General features: G+C 37.6%; 1 protein-coding gene across 2 annotated transcripts in view; it reads right to left on the reverse strand.

Annotated features, from left to right (window-relative positions):
• LOC148369247 (chemokine-like protein TAFA-1) overlaps nt 1–18,903 on the reverse strand; it is a 74,635-nt gene extending 55,732 nt beyond the window's left edge. The window contains exons 1-2 of one of the 2 annotated variants that reach the window (XM_088331192.1): nt 18,553–18,903; nt 10,929–11,076 (exon numbers count right to left, since the gene is read on the reverse strand). In XM_088331192.1, coding sequence (XP_088187318.1) covers nt 10,929–11,076 — 148 coding nt within the window. In that variant the 5' untranslated portion in view covers nt 18,553–18,903. Of the gene's footprint in view, nt 1–10,928; nt 11,080–18,552 lie in introns of both variants that reach the window. The other variant, XM_088331193.1, reaches the window with a different exon arrangement.
• Between the last annotated feature and the right edge of the window lie 1,466 nt (nt 18,904–20,369).

Raw genomic sequence — 20,369 nt, forward strand, 5'->3', positions numbered from 1 at the left:
ATCTGAATAAATAATATACGTTCTTACAAGCGAGTTATTTCTGTGTGTACACCCACACTCTTTCCTTTGCGCAACTCAACTTGTTAGACAGGAATAGTGAGAGACCGTTGGCGGAGTGATGACAATAGACGACCTTTCAGGTGTGCACAGCGTGATTCGGCCCAACTGACATATGGTGGGAGGGAGTTCAGCACGGTGCAAGACCACCTCGGGCACCTTTGGCTACACTTTGTCCCTCCGCATAATGTAATGGCTCACACCAAGAATTGTACAGATACATTTTTGTAGCTCTACACAGTAGGGGTGGGCGGATCGATCCAAATATCAATATTACCAACACTACGCAAGTACTTGGATCAGACCTATACTATTGTCCTGGGAACAATACTTGATCCTTATACCAATTTTCTCAAAGCGCTGCTTCTCTCTGGAGTTAGCGCGGTCCTTTTCTCTCTCATCCAGCGCCCTCAGCCACTCTCTAATTCTATGCTTGTTTATGTGACTGACAGGCACACTTTTAGCACCTCTCCCTACCTGGCCAGCCTTCCGTACCAGGCAGAAGAGAGGGCCGAATCCAAACGTGCACCTTTATCAGAAGCTAAATACAACAGAGGAAAATGGAGAGCAGAGCACGGTGAGGAAATATTTTCAACTACAGGATCGATACTACAGTCTTCCCATTTTAACCATCACAATAATATTCTTGTTAGTGGGTCGTAAGATTAAACAAATGTTATGAAGTTCAAATTTCATTCAATTGTGATTACACTTTATTAGCATCACTGACTTTATTTTCAAAGTTTTGTGTAATGGAGGAAATTTTAGGTGACTTATTGATATTGTTATACAGTACAGTGTTCGTATTTTTGCTTATCAGGAGACTGACTCTCTTGATTTTTTTTTTAGTAGTGGTATTTCTTTTACAGTGTTAAAGGTTCTTTACATTGTCTTGTTTACACGTTTTGCACTTTCTGACTTTTTTTGATGTGCAATTGAAGATATTATACTTGTCATGTTGACATTGTTATATTCGTATTTTAGTTACACTGCTGTTCTTTTTTGGGTTCGACTCTCTTGACTTGACTTTGCTCTGTAACAGTACAAGAAGTATTTAATTTTTTCACATTGTTCAAGGTTTTTGGATTGTATTGTCGACACTATTTGCACTTCCTGGCTTTATTTTCGAAATGGTGTGCAATGGAAGATATAGTTGACATGTTGACATTGTTGCATTTGTATTTTCGTTTTTATTGCTGCTTTTTTATTTCACCCTCCTGGCTTTTGTTGTTAAACAGTTGTAATAGAAAAAATACTCCTATTATTTTTTTTTAATCTGTTAACGTTTAAATTGTACTTATTTAAATTTTTTTAGTGCTAAAATATTTTTTCTGTGTTTATTGTAAATATAAACTAATGTTCAATGATTCAATAATCATGACATTCTTAAACAAAAAATATCTGTATTAGATCGGTATCGATCGATTAATACCACCATGTATTTACTTAGATTGGATCGATGCTAAAATTCCCAGTATCGCCCACCCCTACTAGAAAGGCTAGACTCCAGAAATTTTGGTACCTCATAATTAATTATTGGAGGTTATCCATCCATTTTGGTAAAAATACTTTTATTATGCAACCATATATTTTATGCGGGAAAAGCTTCCGTAGAGACAGCAGGATTTATGATACATTTATTGGTCGACAAGACAGGTGCAGGGATTCTGTCTGCCTTTTTTTGTCAGGAGACCTCCTATGCGCGTGCAGTTTTGGGTGCTGCAGCCGTGCGTAGATTTCATCAGTGGCCTATTTAAGTCTGGTGACGACTTACTACTTACGCCTATTGTTTTCCATTTTGACTATATGTTTATGTGTAATTCTTTCACATTACTTTTTATTGTTGTATTTGTTGCTGGTCTAGACTGTTTCATGTCACTGTGGCTATTGTTGCAATTTTTAATTATTTAGTTTACCTCCTTGCCTTTTGCAAGAGATTTTTGTTATTCCACGTTTTCCTGGCTTTGACCATCGTTCTCTGTCTGGTTTTCGGCCCTGCAACTTCAGGGTGATCTTTCATTTTACTTTTCAGCTCTTTAACTTATACAGCATAACATTATTTATTTATTATTGCTGCCCATAATACTTTTACTATTATTCTCAGTTCACGGTTAGCGGATCACTTAACCGCATAGGTCATCGGGGCACCAATGATGCGACTCTGGAAAGCTTTCTACACTGTTGACTGTTCCTGGCCTGTTTTAGGGTCGTGGTGAAGTTGGCACCAGTCCATTCCTCAATGCGAGGTGACCATACCACTTAGGTTTCCGTCTGCGCACAGTTGACAACAGTTCTTCTTAGGGTCCTCTGATGGTGTTGTGCACTGTTTTGTTTGTCACATGGGCTAAGTAGCTGATGCCTAGATGCAACACATCTCCAAGGCCAGGATTTTTTTTCCCCAGTTTTGCTGTGAGAGTCCATATCTCGCAAGCGTAGAGGAAGAAGGAAGTAACTAGCACTTGCATCAGTCTGAGCTTTGATTTCAATGCTATGTTTGTGTCCCTGAAGATGTATGTAAGCCGGGCAAATGAGGCTGTAGTTTGAAATATCCTGGCCATGATTTCTGGTTCTGACACCTCTTCTGATACTGTACTTAAATCTGTTGACAGGTTCTCGCTCTCTGTGGTTAATGGTAATGTTTGTGGTAATACCTTGGGGATTGTTGCTCGTTAATTTTGTTTTTTTCTGTGCTGATTTCCATCCCATACTGGCTTGGTGCTTTTTCCCAGCAGTGGACCAGATCTCTGAGTTCCTGTTTGTCTCCTGCCAATCCGCCAATATCATCAGCAAAACAGAGGTTAGTGATGTTGTGTCCACCAACACAGACTTTCCCATTATATTTTTTTTACTATTTTAATAGTTAATTTATTGCTTTTTATTTAAATTACTAGACGTAGAAACCAATACAGTATCTTTAATCACAGTGAATATACTGTATATTCACAATGTGCTTTGAAAGATTTTTGATAAATCTAAAGATATTATTACCTGGATCTTCACCCTATTTATTGAAGGCTTTATACTAGCACTCACTGAATACACTTTAGTTTGACTGTTTTTTTTTTGTATTTTATACAGATAAAGCAATTGTTCCTCAGCTAAAGAAAAAGTAAGGATCCCCAAAAAGCTCGAGTTTTGCAAAATAAAATAACAGCGATGTAACATAAAAATGGAACCCTTGATCTCATTATGACACGGAATATACTTGAAAGCTTCCGTCCATAGAAGAAGCGATGCCGGTCTGTGTAACATGTTAAACATGGCAGCCAATGTGTTTTTAGTTTCTAGTTTTCATTTTTAGTTTTCATCACAAAAATAGGCTGGATAATCTCAAACATTTTAATACTACTACTACATGTTCTAAAGATTGAAAATGTTGTGGGGACCTTTTTTATATTAGGCCAAAGGTTAACAGCTTATCGTCATTGCCATTTTTCACAATACATCAAAGTTTGTAGGTCGAGGCTTTCCCAGTTCTTCGTTTTCAATCTTTGTTCGCGCGTGCCATTCTAGATACCTAATCCAGTCTAAACCCACCATAAAAACTTGATAGAACTTTGTTTATCTAACGATGCACCCTTGTTAATTGTAAATAAGATATTGTTTCTACAAACGTGACCACTTCAAATGCAAAGTTCATGATTTGCAGACAGAAATATATACCAGGTTTATTTATGATCGCTAGGTGTAAGTTTTTATGATTAAAAATTTGTTTGTTTTTGGGGTAATCTATAGTTGCTATCTATTATGATGCTGTTGTTTTATGATAAGATTTTTATGATTAAAAAAAAAATCCTATATGGCATTCGGTTGTTTGACATTTTGAGAGATTGGCTGCTTTGGAACTGCCTTTGACATTGATGAACCTTTGTTGGTGGCGTATAAGATTTTTAGTGTAAATTTTTTATGAGGTAAAGAATAGCAATAATTCCAGAAATTTTTTTGTGAAAAAATATCTAAACAACAGAATATTTCCTGTCATTAATGTTCTATAGAGAAGAACACGCCCAGTAGGTCAGAGTGCTGATTACACATCATCACAGTGTTACACAGTGTTATTGTTCAGTGTTATTGTTCTGTTTACCTGACTTGTTTACCTGACTGCCCATTTTGCACATCTGGTTGGCTACTCCTCTTGCACTATTTGCGCTACTGTAAAATACTATACATAGCCATAATTATTTAGTATATTATTAGCACTCAATACTACAACTCAATACAACATTTTATTATATATATCTGTACATTCAAGGAAACTGTGCGGGTCAGATGTATCGACATTTCGTTCTGTATACACGTGTACTAGAATGACAATAAAGTAGATCTGAATCTGAATCTGAATCTGAATCATGTTATCCCGGGTCTAAAGATTGTTCGGTTACATATGTCTATAATAATTATCAAGCAATACAGTAAATTACGATCAGGATTACCCATTTTTTTTAATTGGGAAGACAAGCAAGTGCCCACACCCCTACAATTGACTCAACAAGCCCCTCACGTTCACCAAACTTGAATGGTAATTCATACCAAACACACCCATTTTAAAATCCGCTGACCACTTTTCGTAAGAAACGGTCTGATGAACTGATTTTTTTCAACTGATGTTGGCTTTTTTTTTTTGCTTTGACGAGTCAATGATTTTGGCTAGAAAATTTATCCTCTGGACACTATTGCGAGGTCAAAAATACATGACCCGAAAAGCATCAATCCGCCACAGCGCTCTACAGCTGCACAACCAACACAATCTGTTCTCTCCGGTGCACTATTCATGCTCTTTGCACCAAATAAATGCACACCTTATGAATCATAGGCTTGAGTGAGATACTGTCTGCCTACCAGGAAAACAAGCTCTAAACATAATGGGGCAGTAAAAGTAGAACTGTGGGTAGTAGGAAACATGTTGTAAAAATCGTCCGTATTCTGTATATTTTTTCAGGATATAAACACCCAGTATGAAAAATTACGAACTTTAAAGATCTGCCTATCTTAATCATTTAAACAGGCAAAGGCAGTAAAATCTACAGGGAGAGAGGGAAAAGGTTCAATAATGGTTTAATGTGATATCTCCACAAATAAGTATTTCATATCCGAGTGATTTCATGTTTTCATGCTTTTTTCATCTTCCTTTGGAGTTGGGTTTAGCATTTGGAAACAAGCATTTTCTTACTTTCACCATTTTCATGCTACACTAAAAAACTGCGATGAGGAGCATAAAGTCATTCTTCAGTCTATCCTTAGTTATGCAGGCCACTTTTCAAATGCTAGAAGGATTTCAATTTCCATCCAAGTTGACAGGAGCGATCTGTCCTCCTGCTTAATCTCGATTTCCCCCAGTAATACTGGCCATGTTGAACTTATGGCATTTTGCCGTCTTTAATGATTGGCCCACTGCTCTCCATCCACTGGCCTTCTTGCCACCAATTGGTGACCCGTCAACCCCAATCGTCCTACCAATCCAACAGGCGCACAACACAGAGCACAGAACAAATGTCTCAGTGTCAGGATCAATCTGGACGGGCAGCCCATCGTCTGCTCATAAAACTGGCATCTCATTCATCCAAGAGCGCGGGCTAGCCACGCCATCCTAAATAGAATAGCGGCATATCTTCACATTTAGCAGCCAAGCGCGCTGACAAATACAAATCATTTGTCCTACGTAATCACCACGATTTTCCTGCCATGATAAGTGAGATGGAATACAGAGCGCAACAGAAGGAAAATACAGTCTTCTTTTAAAATGGTGACACAGTCATCTCCCAGTCTGGGGATGGGAAATATTTTTTTATGCAAAACTTCACAACAGCGTTTTGGTCATTTGCTATTCAAATCAATTTCACAAGGTGTGCTGTCGCTATTGCTGAGCAAATTGAGTGGAGGCAATGTAGCATGAATATCAGTTGCAGACTCAAGGAGGGAATTGCAAAACGGACCGAATATTTCAAGGATCCTCACTAAGGAACCAAATCTAATTAAGGATGTATATTAATGAAAACTAGTCAGTGGAAAATGTGTCATTACAAACAACATCAACCTGGGATAGAATATTCATGAATCTTAAAATCAATCAATCATTTTAAGTTGGGTTCACTACCAATTTTGTCCCACATTGTTTATTTATAAGTACCAGGTACAGACGCTGCCCTACTTATGAACGAGATACATTCCGGACGATCGTTCATAAGTTGAATTTGTTTGTAAGTTGCTTCAGTACTATATTTTGTATGTTTAAAGTTTATATGAAGATGTTAATGCTTGAACAAGAAACGTGTATTGTTTTGAAACTGAAAAAAAAAAAAAAGCTCTATAATGTTACAAAGCAGGCTGAATGATAAAGCATAGTACTGAAAAACAAAGCTAAACATTAGGCATTGACATTCTGTGGTCTGTGCAGGCCTTTGAGACTCCTTGTGATTAAGGGCTATACTTGACTATAAAGATGAATAAAGTTAGGTTTAACTTACTATTGAAAGATTTAGGCGACTTCCTCCTCCGTGGACGCAAAAAAAGCGATCCAACCATTTTGTCAACCACATCAAGCTTTCTTATTCCACTTTCATTTCAAAAGAGATGGCTCGCCACTTCTTTACACTTTGCACCAACCGTATCTAATGTATGTACAAGATATTAAACAGTAAAAATGTCAAAGTTCTAAGCGCCCTAGAGATACAGTGCAGTGTGTTTACACACGAACTAGGAAGCAGAAGACGGATTTCTTCATCGGGGTGGATCCTGGGTCCCTCTCACAGCGCCTCACGCTGGTAGTGGCAGAAAGAAGCGCTACTGTACTGTCTTGAACTCAGAAAAAGGTGCACAATACAAAATCTAACTTATAGCAATATCTAGACATTTTTCGACATCCCGAAAAAAATGTTCGTATTTGCCATTTTTCGTAACTCGAATGTCAATAAGTAGGGGAGCGTCTGTACTCTTTGGGATTGAAAAAGTAATCACAGCTTATATAGCACATTCCATGCCCACAACATCTCAACACACGCCATATGCTGTATTGTAATCTTATTTTAAGAAACTATTGCACAAGGACATTTAAAAACAAAATACAAACACATGGCAGAACAGTGCTCGAATAGTTAGCATATCCGTTAAAGGTGGGCGGATCGATCCGTATATCGATATTATAAATACATAGCGAATACTTGGATTGAATCGATACTATTGTCCCAAAAACGGCACTGTCTTCCCATTTTACCTATACTTCAATACGATTGTTAGAGTGTCTTAAGATTACACAATACATACGTTATAAAATTACAATTTGATCCAATTATGGTTAAAGTATCCCCTTGTGACCAAATTTTCAAAAATGTATAAGACTCATCAAGCTGTGAAATTAAAACTGAGTATAAAAAACTTGTAACATAAAACAGGGGTGGCCTAACTTTTTGTGCATGCGAGCTACTAATAAAATGGCCATGCCAAAATGAAATAGCAATTCTAGACTGGTGGGCAAACACATTTTGAATATGACATTGCGAAAACAAAATCCTCCTCCAACTCCGTATGGAAATGGTAGATTTTTGGCTTCTTATTTGGTCCTACTCTCCTCACTCATTTTTTTTTTTTTAAATATTTTCTTGAATTTTGAAGGAATACATCGGAGGCTAAGTAGGAACATCCGTAGCAGACTGTTCGTTAACTCCAACGTTGTTGGTGTAGTTGTATGCACATGTGTGGGGACCCTTGTGTCAGAAATGATCAAATATCAGATTGGTTTCCTGTATGTCAATCAAGTGACATATTTTATAATGAGATGATAGGCTGACATTTATGTTGCTGTTGCCAGGCTGCACTTGCGTTGCTTCGGAGCTGCAACCACACGCCAGCGATATTGTTCTCAGGCCGAGAACAATATGTCATGTTTTGACCACGTCATGATCACTTTTGATCACTAAACTTTCATTCCAACCAAACTAACGGAGAGTCCTTCATTGCCTCATGATCCACCCACACTGTGGCTGCGATCAACTAGTATATAGCGGTCGACGTATCGGGAAACCTGACTTGGAACTTAACTATTCGGAATCTGGTTTCACTAAACTGAATTGATTCATTCATAGATGTTTACTTTATGTAGAAGCATTTTGTTATGATTATGCATTCTCGAATGTACTAACCTAATTCCCAGCTTTTTAAAAGGTGCACTGGACTAAAAGGTACACTTTTAAATATCTGGCAAATTTGTCATTTGGAGGCAACCTTGTAGCCCGAAATATATGATATTTTAGTGGTTTTGTTGGCATTGTTATACAGTGTTAGTATTTTTTTTTTGCATTGCTGTTTTTTTAGTTTGATTCTCCTGACCATTGATGTGAAACTGTATTTTAATTTTATACTGTTAAAGGTTTTTACAATTTATTGTTTACACTATTCTCACTTTGACTTTTATCGTAAATATAAACTAACTCAAGGAGGGAGGAGTTCATTTATTTAATGATCATGAGACTATTATCCGCCTCATAGTTCATAATTCTGTATTTAGTCCCAACAATCAGTCTTCTTTCAATGGCTGAGTAGATTTTCTCTAGGCATACACGCATTACATGGACATGCGTGGCAGGTTGATTGGTGAATTCAAACTCTCTAGGTATGAATGCTTGTAGATGGTTGTCTGTGTGTGCCCTGAGGTTGATTTGCAACTGGTCCAGGGTATCCCCTTGTCCACTCATTCAACTCTAATGGAACAGATTCGAGTATTGCCAGCGATTGGACAATACATCAATGAAAATAGAAAACTAAAATGTTAGCCCACGAACATTTTGAAAAAGAAAATATCACCAATATTTTTGAACACATCAATGATAAATATAGTAAAAGAGCATTTACCCTTTACAATGATGAATTCCCATTTTTTGCTCTGATAATAAATTTGTCAGCACAAAAGCAGGGAGTAGAAAGCAGGGATTGACTGTTTTTAAGGTGGAATTGTGTTTTAAGGTTGCCCACAGGTGGGTGCTATTCAATAGGGGAATTGATTGTTTTAGGTTGTCTTTGTAAAAACAGGCTGTCAGCATCTTTCAGATTTTTTAAACTTATTTAATTGTATTTATCTGTTTCACTGAACTTAAGAAGTTTCAGTCAAAAGTCCCCATTTAGATTGTTACCATATTAGAGAAACCTCCACATTCACACCATACTTTTTGTCACATTAAATAGTGTTCAAATGATTGCATGAGAATTAATACCTTTATGGTTTACTTAAGTATTGCAATTGGTTGACGTGCGTAGTAGCAAGCAGGGTCAATTATGTTTGATCAACGGCTGCTGTGAAAATAAATACAGAATGAACTCCCTTCCGCCAAACAGTTCCTGTGACACGCACAAAAAAGAAAATCACAGTCTGTGGCACAAGGGGCATCGTACCGATATGTAATGAAACACATGAAAATACCGCCATTGATTTTGCTGCAGGTTTGAGAAATACAATTTCCAATGGAGATAACGGAATGAACTAGAAGGAAATCGAAGTCACTCTCCGCTGGCTCGCAACAATCTAATTAAAAGTGAGCAGCCAGACCAGTTGCAAAGGCCTCGGTACTTTTTGTTCTATAAGAGGTACGAGCTTACGCCGAAGCCCAAATTTCGGGCTAACCCGGACCTAAAATGTCAATCATTACATTGGTGTCGGGCCGGGCTTCTCTTTTACTGCTGTTTTTTTTTTTTTAAATTATCCCCTTGTCATTGTTCTTCTTTGTGTCTCTGCCGCTATCTATCTCAAAAAGCCGCACTAGATTCATAAGGACATGGTGCTACTGTGGTTTAAAGCCCAATTTTCAACCAGCTAAAATGTCACATGGGCTTAAAATTTTAAACTCTTAGAAAAAATCTGTCAGTGATAGAAAATTAACAGTTAATGTAACCCCTGCAGGCACATAATATAAAATAAATGTAAATGTTTAAACAGTATGTTAAACATAGATTCCATTACAAAAAAATGTGTTTCTTAGTCAAATTACAGCACTTTTAAGGATTTTCAAAGCCAATTTTTAAATTTCTTCAGTACCAGAAAAGGAAGAAATCTGGTGTGAATCGTGTATTTAGCAGAGCCACAAGTATATCTGTGATTTTCATATGTGTTTTTAATCTTGTTTATGCATTTGTAAAGACATATGGTTTTTCGACTTGATAAAATCACAAATACATTTGCGGATCTGAATAATTTGTGTGTAAATATTTTTAAGGCCAATCTCTCCTTATATAGATGTTGGGTAATAAGTAATATGTAGCGTACATTTTCATTTGCATTAAGTTCTTTCTATTACTATTTACCACTGGCAAACATTACCTTATTTACTGCATGGCTCTTGATAAATGTCTATAATGGATACGAAATTCTTGCAGTAATACACATTTCATAGTGACCTGATTAGGTGTAGCAAGCCCCTGTCCTCTTGGGCACGACCTGAAGTGGCCGATGAGACTTCATAAGACAATTCCATACAAACTAATGACAGCTGCTGTCAATCATAAGGCAAGAAAGGCAATGGCAAAGCGAAGCCACCAACGTCATTTTGAAGCAGACTTGTTGTGAAACATGGGAACAATTCCAATATTTATATAAAGTCAAGCAATTCTTAATCCTCAAAAAACACAACAATAAAATTCAAGCATTTTCAAGGATTTCAAGCACCCATATTAACTTTGCATAAATCACACCACCTCCTTCCAAGTGCTCACACAAATAAGATGTGAAATTTTGTGTTTTCATTGGGTTCGGTCCTGCAAATTGAGTTAATTGGTTGGGATGGGGCTGGGTCAGGCTTTAGTACCCCTGGGCCTGGGTTGGTCTGGATATTTTAGGCCCGATCTTACCTCTGATAATTCTTAAGAGAATAGAAACGAGAAGGGCTCACCAATCATGTGGATGGTGGTGCGCCCGGGCCTGCTGTTTTGCTGCTGCTGCTGCTGCACGGCATCATGGAAGGTGGCCTGGCACAGCTGGATTGCCATCACGCTGACCCAGAGGCGCAGGCAGAGCAGCCAGGACATGACAGGACACATCTGCTGGGAATCATGTTGACAATCCGTGACGTTAGCGGACATACATGGACACACTCCCGTCCCAGTTTTTTCTTTCTTTGCTGCCCTTACGGCCAAACAGTATGTTCTAGAATTCCTTACCAGTCGAAACTCTGCATTCTTGTTCAACTACAAAATTCTCAATTAATATTTGCCAAATATAGATATTACTCGGCAAGTACTGTATTTTCTTGACTATGAAGCACACCTAAAAACCCAAATCTGGCCAGAAATTTAAAAGTGTACTTATAACCTTATGTGCCTTATATACAGCCGAATATGACGGATAAGATCAAAAATGCATACAGTAATTATATTTATGTGTTACTATACGTGGTTTGATGGTAATAGTGACCTAAATTGCAAAACATTTTATGCAACGAAATCAAACCCAAAAAGTGCCAGTGAAACCACCAGTGGTTCAGATGTCATGTCACAAGTCATTAAACCTGATCACATTATCACACTATTTTTACCGTGCCAGGAACACTAATTGTAGTCTCTCCACCTATTCCCCAATGAATATTAGAGAATGGAGAAAAGAGAAAGTCTTTCTACGGACTAATATACAAACTATTTTTCATACGCAGGTATTAAACCAAGTTGTTATTGATGCACAAGTGAAGAAGTGGAGAGACTGATCAACCTAATAGAATGCGTTGTGCAAATAAGTATTTGTGGCACAGTAGAAATTGTGTGATAATTGGTTAGGGTCTAATGTTGTTTTGTATGCTATCTGTACCACTGATGGTCTAGCGGTTTTGTGAAAGTGCTCTCTTCACCACTATTCGGTTTCGAATCCAATTACCTACAATGTTTTGCGATTTTGGTCAGCAGCACCCATTGATGCATTGTGTTAACACATTAATACCAAAACACACGGACGCTCTTTCTGTAGTCTCAATTTCATATTACTGATAGTCAGGTGCGCCTGGTTTATGAAAAATATATACAATAGACTTTCAGAGGTGCACTTTATAATCTGGTACGCCTTATAGAGCAGAAAATACGGTACATGGATCAAATCGATACTCCTTTCCTGGGATCGATACAGTCTTCCCATTTTAACCATCACAATAATGATGTTGTCAGTGGGTCGTAAGATTATACCTACATTATATCGTTCAAATTGGATCCAATAGTGTTTGCATTTTATTTGCAAGACTGACTTGTGTAATGGAGGATATTTTATTTTTCTTGTTGACTTTGTTATACAGTACAGTATTTTTTGTTACATTGCAGCTTTTTGACTCTTTTGACTTTTGTTCTGAATGGTTTTTTTTAGTGGAAGTATTTTCTTTTAGAGTCTTAATGGTTTTTTACATTGTCTTGTTTACACTGTTTGCACTTTCTGACTTTATTTTCAAAATAATGTCCAACGGAAGATATCAGATTTGTTAAGTTAACATTGTTATTTTTGTATTTTAGTTACGTTGCTAGTTGTCTGGGTGTTTGACATTCTTGACTTTTCTTCTGAAATAGTTGTCATAGAAAAACATTTTTCTACTGTTAAATCAGCATGATCGTTATTTAATAAATAAAACATTCTTAAAGCCTTAAGTGTTTGTACTGCATGAATTAACAAGGGGTGGGGGTCAACTATTATCAAATTGTATGGAACGATACTGATAGGATTATTGTAAATGTATAATGCATTAGCTACAAATATAGAGCATTACAGAGACCCTTGAAGTCTAGTATTTCCCTTTTTCAAATAGTCTTATCGCCTTGTGAACCACTCAACTATTTGCCTGAGGAGAACAGCTGCATTGTCATGTTTGTTTTACTCCCTTTGATGTTCCTTGTTTCACGATGGTGACCCCTTCGATATGTTGGACTTTCTTCCCGCAACCACGCTGTGACTGAATTGCTTGTAATAAAATAGAGGAGCAGCTGAGGTTCCGGTCAGATGAAAATCAGGCTGTGAACTGACCCCATCTCTTCATAAGCAATATTCATGTCTCCTTTTCCTATTGAGTGTTTTATTCATAGATGTAAGGTAATAGACCAAACAAAGACTAATTTTTATTTGCTTAGATCGGGTCGATACCAAAATTCCAAGTATTGTCCAACCCTAATATTTGCTTTGAACTTCTCCAAATGGTATTTGGCCAAAGACCAATCCATACATACATCTTTAGGATCTTTAACACCCACCCGCTATGTACATTAAAAGCAACGTTGCTAATTACTGCCTCAAAAAAGGACGCATTGACTTTCCTGTGACACTTGCAAAAATAATCTCTCTTGCCCCTGGTGGTTAGGAAGTCATGAAACAAAATGTATTCGTCTCCTGACTCATCCAACAAGCTTGTGCACCAGTAGTCATGAAAATGCATTTACAGCCATTCAGGTTTTTCATATTTTACTATTTTTCCCGACTATTTTTAGTTTCCAATTGTCTGTGACGGCAAATAGTAGATAATTTTATTAATTTATTAAGCTTTATAGAAAATAATTATTAAACCGATAGTAAGATCTACCATTAACTATATGAAAACATGTTACTCATAAGTGTAATATTTTGTTATCTGTCTTAGTAGAAGAACTTATCTCTCTTGTTTTTTATTCTGCAAAAAAGGAATGCTTAAAATAACAACAACAACAACTATGAAGGATGAAAAATGGAGATACGTATTTTTGGAAACAAGAGCAAGCAACAAGGTATAAACAACATAAAATAGCAAAATGTTCTTCAAACACTCCGAGAATGTATTTTTCGCGGTTCAGGATTAATGGTAGGAGTCAAAGTGCCAAAAAGAGCCATTTTAATGCCTACCTAGTGCAATTCTTTAAACTCCGATTTGTGATCTCAAAGATGTAACCAATTTTTGTCGTTTAGAACCTTTACACATTTTAAAAAGTTGGTAAACTAGGATGCACCTCAAGTAGCCCAAAATATGGCACCATATACCCAAAGTGTTATTTTGTGTTATATGCTGATGCTTTATAAATCAGTAAAAGCGTTCTGGTCAGTTTCTTTCTATACATGTCTTCTACTCACCAAATGGGTGATAATGAAAAAAAAACATAAATAGTACTGTACTCTGGGAAAATAGTACAGCAAAACTAGGATATACTGTATAAAATTAGTGAATGTGCTACAATTGGCATATTCATATTCACATTACAATAATTCAGGAATTATTTTTTGTGCCATTTTGAAACTATAAATGTTTTAACAATCTAAGTCAAATCTCAGCTTCCTGTATTTTTTGTTTTTTTTTGTTTTGATTTTTCGTTGATTTATTATTGTAAATGGTGATCATTTGACCCAGTACTCCCAATGAATCAATATTGTGTTTTATCCATCTTTTATGGTGGCCATTTTTTCCACTTGCAGTCAGATTTACTCAGGGCTTTGGGGAAAAAAAGCAAATCACGGTTCAATTTTAGACAACAGGTCAGCTACGAATGGATACCTGAGCAAATTCTATCTCATTTTCTGTCAAAAAACACATTTGCAAAATGGCTTACCCACAACATGAAGACACTCGAGTGGATTCTATTTCTTAAATCATATTCCACCAACAATTTTATATAGACATTTTATAAACTCTTTGGGTTGACTTTTTCCTTTTTAGATGCCATTTATGATACTGTTATTTTGAAGCTGAAAGAGATTTCATGCATCAATCTTTTTACATTTAAAATTGTCCAAACTATGTAGAGAATGATGTCACTAGTAATATTGTGACCCTGTTAAAATGTTAATATTCAGACACTTTAAAGGGAGACATTGAAGACCAATAAATACACAAATCAATGGCTTTTATAGACAAAACATTTATGCCAATGACTTACTCTCCTAGTCCTAAACTTTGTTCATGAAAATTTGGTTTTGTGGAAGATGGACGATATTGTCCTGGCATACAAATTCCAGGTTTAAGTTGAATGCAAACAAACAGTAAATGTTTGGACAGAATTTCTGTTTGTTGTTGAAGGTTTTGAAAGAACAGAAATGCCATTATTGATAACCCTTCAATTGTTCTTTTATATTATTTATGTCTTTCCAGTGAAAAAAATACTTTTTTGTTTGGTAAAGCACATTTATTCCTCATTATTCTGTTGTACTAAGGAAAATACGATTTCAGCAATCTGACTGCCTTCAGTCTGATGGAAGAAGAAGTGATATTCATTTTGTGTTTCCATAGAAACATAGTCTGAAAAGTTTGAACAATCCAGCTCTTCACACATTGAAAAAAAAAGGAACGTTATTTACTTAGGAAGGTAACATTAACCATCCAACATAACTATGGTGTTCTAAGGTGAAGAATTTTGGATCTCTGAGGCTAGGTTAACACTGCAGGGAAATCTATTTTTTTTCCACGTACGAAACCTGTATTCGATCTGTTGCAGACCGTCTGAAAGGCCCTTATCTGATTTTTCCACACCAGAGCCAGGCCACTTCCATATGTGGTCCTGAATCTAAAGCATGCAAGTGACCCGTACGTCGTTGATACGCGGCAGGAAGCGGATAAATCAACAACCCCAATAGACGAAAACAGGGAGAGCATTCAATTGAGAAAAAGTGAGGTTTTGGATTTAATTAATATTTTGGGGGGAAACACTGGTCAACCTCCTGTAGCATAAGGACTTTCAAATACCTAGATACCCTCCATGAGTACTTGCGCATGAGTACTTCCGCAAACAGTAAACGCATAGCATTTGACGTCACAAGTCCTCTTGTGCGCATGCTGACACTTGTGGCATTCACACAGGAGATCGCATACAAGTTGCATTTAGTTGGAAATACGAACAATCTAAAAAAAAAAGATCGGATTTTGGCCCCAAAAATCAGAATTGAGCATAAACTGCTGCGGTTTGAACCGGACCTAAATCTAATTTTCATAACATTCCTCATTCAAAATTAAGTTGTTGGTTTTTGTTGTTGTTGTTGTTGTTGTTAATGCTGTTGCCATATGCATCAAAAGCGGTGCAAGGCTTCCTGATCATTGTCGAAAAAATCGGGAAATAAAAACTAAAAATGAGGAAGCTACATAAACCACAAAATGAAGTAATAAAAAACAAATTAAAGTTGTTGTGTTTACTTCACCCAGTGCTATTACATTAAAATATGGTACATTATCACATTCAATTAATTGATCATTACTTTTATTTAAATGACGTAGGATTTAATTTGCCAAATTTCCAGTATCTTGAATTTACAGCCAACACGTTTGTGTAGAATTCAACACTTTGTTGCAGCACTTGTTGATAGTGATAAAAATCTTAATAAATCATTTTGTTTTATCTTAGCAAACTCACTGTACAATGAATTCATGTTATCCGATGACACACAAAGAAAGAAGTGGCATCAAACATGCGACTTTGGTTCACTGAATGACCGTTTTGCTCTTGAGCCATTGCGACCTCAGTGTTGGCTTGAAAGACTCGTGTGCCCACGCAATCCCCTGTGACAAGCATTATACACAGTGTACTACATGCTGGGCAAATGGTATCCAGGATCAGACACAATAAATGTCTTGACTAACTTTTTAAAATTTGACTCATATTTAATTCATTGAATTCATTGCATTTTCCTTAAAATATTTTTATCAATAAACTGAAACACAATTGCATTTTTTTTATCTAACAGTTAATAGATTGGCTTGTAAAATAATGACAACTGTTTATTTAACTAAAAATAAATTACTTTACCTGTAAAACATTAGCCATTTCCAACTAAAAGGGAAATTCTTAATTCATTTCAAAATATGAAATTTGTATTTAATTAAAAGCACCGATGTTCCGATTTTTCAAGTGCAGTACAACCTATAACACATCAAATGTCAACAAAGTCTAGGGTCATGGTGTCATATTGTGACCATGGATCAACAGGTACTATGCCTCCCTAGTAATATATCATTGATATTTTCTAGGAAACTTGAAAAAACTATGGAAAAAAAAAATCAGAATTAAGTATTGCAAAATGGCTTTGAAGCTCTTGACTCGACATATATAAACCAGGGTTGTCACTTTTGGAGTAATCAATCGGCGCTCTTTTTTTAGGCTATTTTCTCTAATTCACGTAGTTAATGAATTTGTTTTCTTTAGCTTCCTTAGTTCTGATAAAGCATCAAGAGAAACCACTTTCCTATATTATTCAATGCATTAGGGTTGTTTTTTGATGTATTAGTCTTTTGTGTTCGTTTTCGTTTATATTTAAATGCTATTTAGGTATATCAAGACCTCATATTTGCATCTTTTAGATATTTGGTGACTGCATGAAATAGCTGTCAGCTTCAAAATGCATAAACCTTCTTCAGAACTTTTTTTACTCTTTTTAAATTGACATCACTTCCAAATAATTAATGCAACTATAATCACCGCATTATGCATTAAATTACTTCTTGATGGCTAGTCTCCTGGGCTCCCCATGTGTTCTTCCAGTTTGACGAAGCTGCGAATACAGTACGTTCCCCAGGGATTTTTTTTTCTTCCCTTCCCATGCAGCAGATTCCCTCTGACAGACTGATTTGCATCCACTCCTGACCAGTGTCTCAGTCTCTAAAGCAAAGTCAGGATTCAAGACAGACGATTTTTCTAGCAGAAGACTTCCAAAGCTTTTCTGTGTCCGTCACAATAATGTGACGTGACAAAACAGAACGATAACTGAAAAGCTGTTGCGCTACATTGTTTTGGGAAAGAACAAGAGAACCTTACACAGGAATTACATTTTTAAAACCCTGGTTAAAAAAAGAAGGACTTCAATCAAGGGATGTGCCCTTCTTAGTGGAAAGCTTTCTGGCATACGAAATATAGTATACTAGGAGCACAGCAGTGGGCAGGAAAAACATACAGAGAGTAATCAACACCACCCAGAAGAGCATTAGCCTATCCTTGCCCAGTCTGGAGGACATTGCTGTCTTTAGATACCGCAGCAGAACCATTAACATAATAAAAGTCCCTTCCCATGCCGTCCACTACTTCTTTGACCTGTTGCCCACTGGTAGGTGCTACAGATCCCCTTAAACAAGGACAGACCGGCTCGGAGACAGTTTCTTCCCCAGGGCCACGGCCACCCTAAACAGGTGCGCAAAATTGTGAAGATATTTATCTTGTGACTTATTTGGGAATGTTTGTTGCTTCTAAATGTTATTGTACAACTTCTCATTGCATTTTAATGCATTATTTTTCCATTTAACTTTTATTCTAATTCGGGCCATTCTCCAAGCAATGCCTTGTAGGTATTTTTGTCGTCTTTAAAGTCATTATATGTATTTATATAGGCTACATGTTTATTCTAGAGAGCCATGTCCAATTTTGTTCCATACACTGTTTCACAACATTGATGTCAATGAAAATAAAGACAATTCTATTCTATTCAATCAACATTCCGGAACTACAGTTTGAACTTTGACTGATCTAAACTTATCACTCATTTACACTCTCGCGTTCGAACTTTTAGACATTTTTTTTTACGTTGTCCTTTTATGCTGAGTAAGAGCATCTCACCTGAACAACTGGTCCACGCTGATATACTAGAGAGCTCAACAAAAAGGCGTAAATCCATCCATGGTGCCGCTCCTATCGATCCCACCCGCTAACTCAGCTGGAAGGCACAACTCCGCTCACTCTCCTCCTTCCTTCCCGCTGCTCCACTCCTTAGATGCAGCAACCCAGTGACTCAGAAAGGAGCCAAGGTGGAGGAGGAGAGAACCAGAGCTCTCAACTGTTCTTTTGAGTCCACGTCTGAGAAACCGCTGCCGCCACTTCAAGAATGTCTCCCGATGAATTCATTCACGCGTGTGTCGGCGTCCTTGTTCAAGTGTAGTGGAATCTCTCTCCTCCCTCCGTCTGCATCCTCTTAGTAAGAGCGAAAGGCTCGAACTGCCCCCCCCCTCCAAAATTACTCTCCCGCCCCACATCCAGCGCAAATGCTTTCGTGCAGCCTGGTGGACTCCCGAGGCACTTAACAGGCACCATAAAGGTGGGGTGCGTAGTTGAAGGTGTTCATAAAAGTTTAGAATTAAATATTATTTCTCTTAAATATGTTTAACAATACCCAACCGAGTTCAAAGAGCCTTCATAAATATTTTTCCACCGCTCCTATCTGCTTTTATCTTACTTTTATCTTCGGTGCAGGAGGAAAGGAGGCAGTGGGGGGTCTGTGTTGAATTTGAGAGTTGATAGGGGAAGGAGACATATTTCATGCGCGTGCTTCATCTTTCATTCTAGGATAAAAATGGTGAAAGTGAAAAAAGGACTGTGCATTAGCTCAGGGGGTAGAGCTCTCGTCTTGGGATCAAGAGATCGCAGATTCGAATCCGGGCTCCTCTGTGTTACATGGGTAGGAAACTTAATCCATAATGCCCCCAATAAGCAGGTTGGCGCCTTGCATGGCTGCACGGCCGCTATTGCTGTGTGTGAATGGGTAAATGTGAAGCACATTGTAAAGCGCTTTGGGAAATCTTCATTGACTTGAAAAGCGCTATATAAATGCGGATCATTTCATTATTTAAGCATATATATATATATATATATATATAAAATTTCACAGTGATTTCCAATTATTATCTTGTCTTTGATTCCTGAGATGTGACATCACGTGAGGAACACCAGCACCCTAGCAAGCCAGCCAGCCACCATTTCTTATCTCTCATCAGCCGTACCGCTTATCCTCATTAGGGTCGCGGGGGGGCTTGAGCCCATCCCAGCCATCTCCGGGCAGTGGGCAGGGGACACCCTTAACTGGTTGCCAGCCAATCGCAGGGCACACGGGGACAGACAACTCACTCGCTCATTCACACCTAGGGACAAATTGGACCGGCCAATTCACCTGAAATGTATGTTTTTGGAATGTGGGAGGAAACCGGAGTGCCCGGAGGAAACCCACACAAGCACGGGGAGAACATACAAACGCCGCACAGGAAGTCTGGAGCTGGATTTGAACCCACGCAGGAGGTTCCCATGACATGAACTGTGCCGCACAAGCGCTAACCACTGCGCCGCCGTGCTGCCCGCCAGCCACCATATTAGTTTAATTAGTCGAAGCAGTTACAAGTTTTCAAGCAAAATTTTGGTAGTATATGTGGAGAATGCCTCGATGTTGTGTTGCAGGTTGCTGGTACAACAAAGGGCAAGGACCCAAAAAGAGGCTATTTGGCAAAAATGACATAAGGAGAGCTAATGGGGGCTAATTAGGACTGATCAGCGAAAAGCGGCCACAGCCTCTGCGTAAAAATGTGAGGCTGGCCAACGAATAAACCCACATGAGCAGCCAAGCTAACCAGGAACCAAAAAGGAAAAACCATGGTGACAAATGCAAAGCG

This window comes from Urocampus carinirostris, chromosome 3 (genome assembly GCF_059441175.1).
Source record: "Urocampus carinirostris isolate Australia breed hairy pipefish chromosome 3, RoL_Ucar_1.0, whole genome shotgun sequence".
Lineage (NCBI taxonomy): Eukaryota > Metazoa > Chordata > Actinopteri > Syngnathiformes > Syngnathidae > Urocampus > Urocampus carinirostris.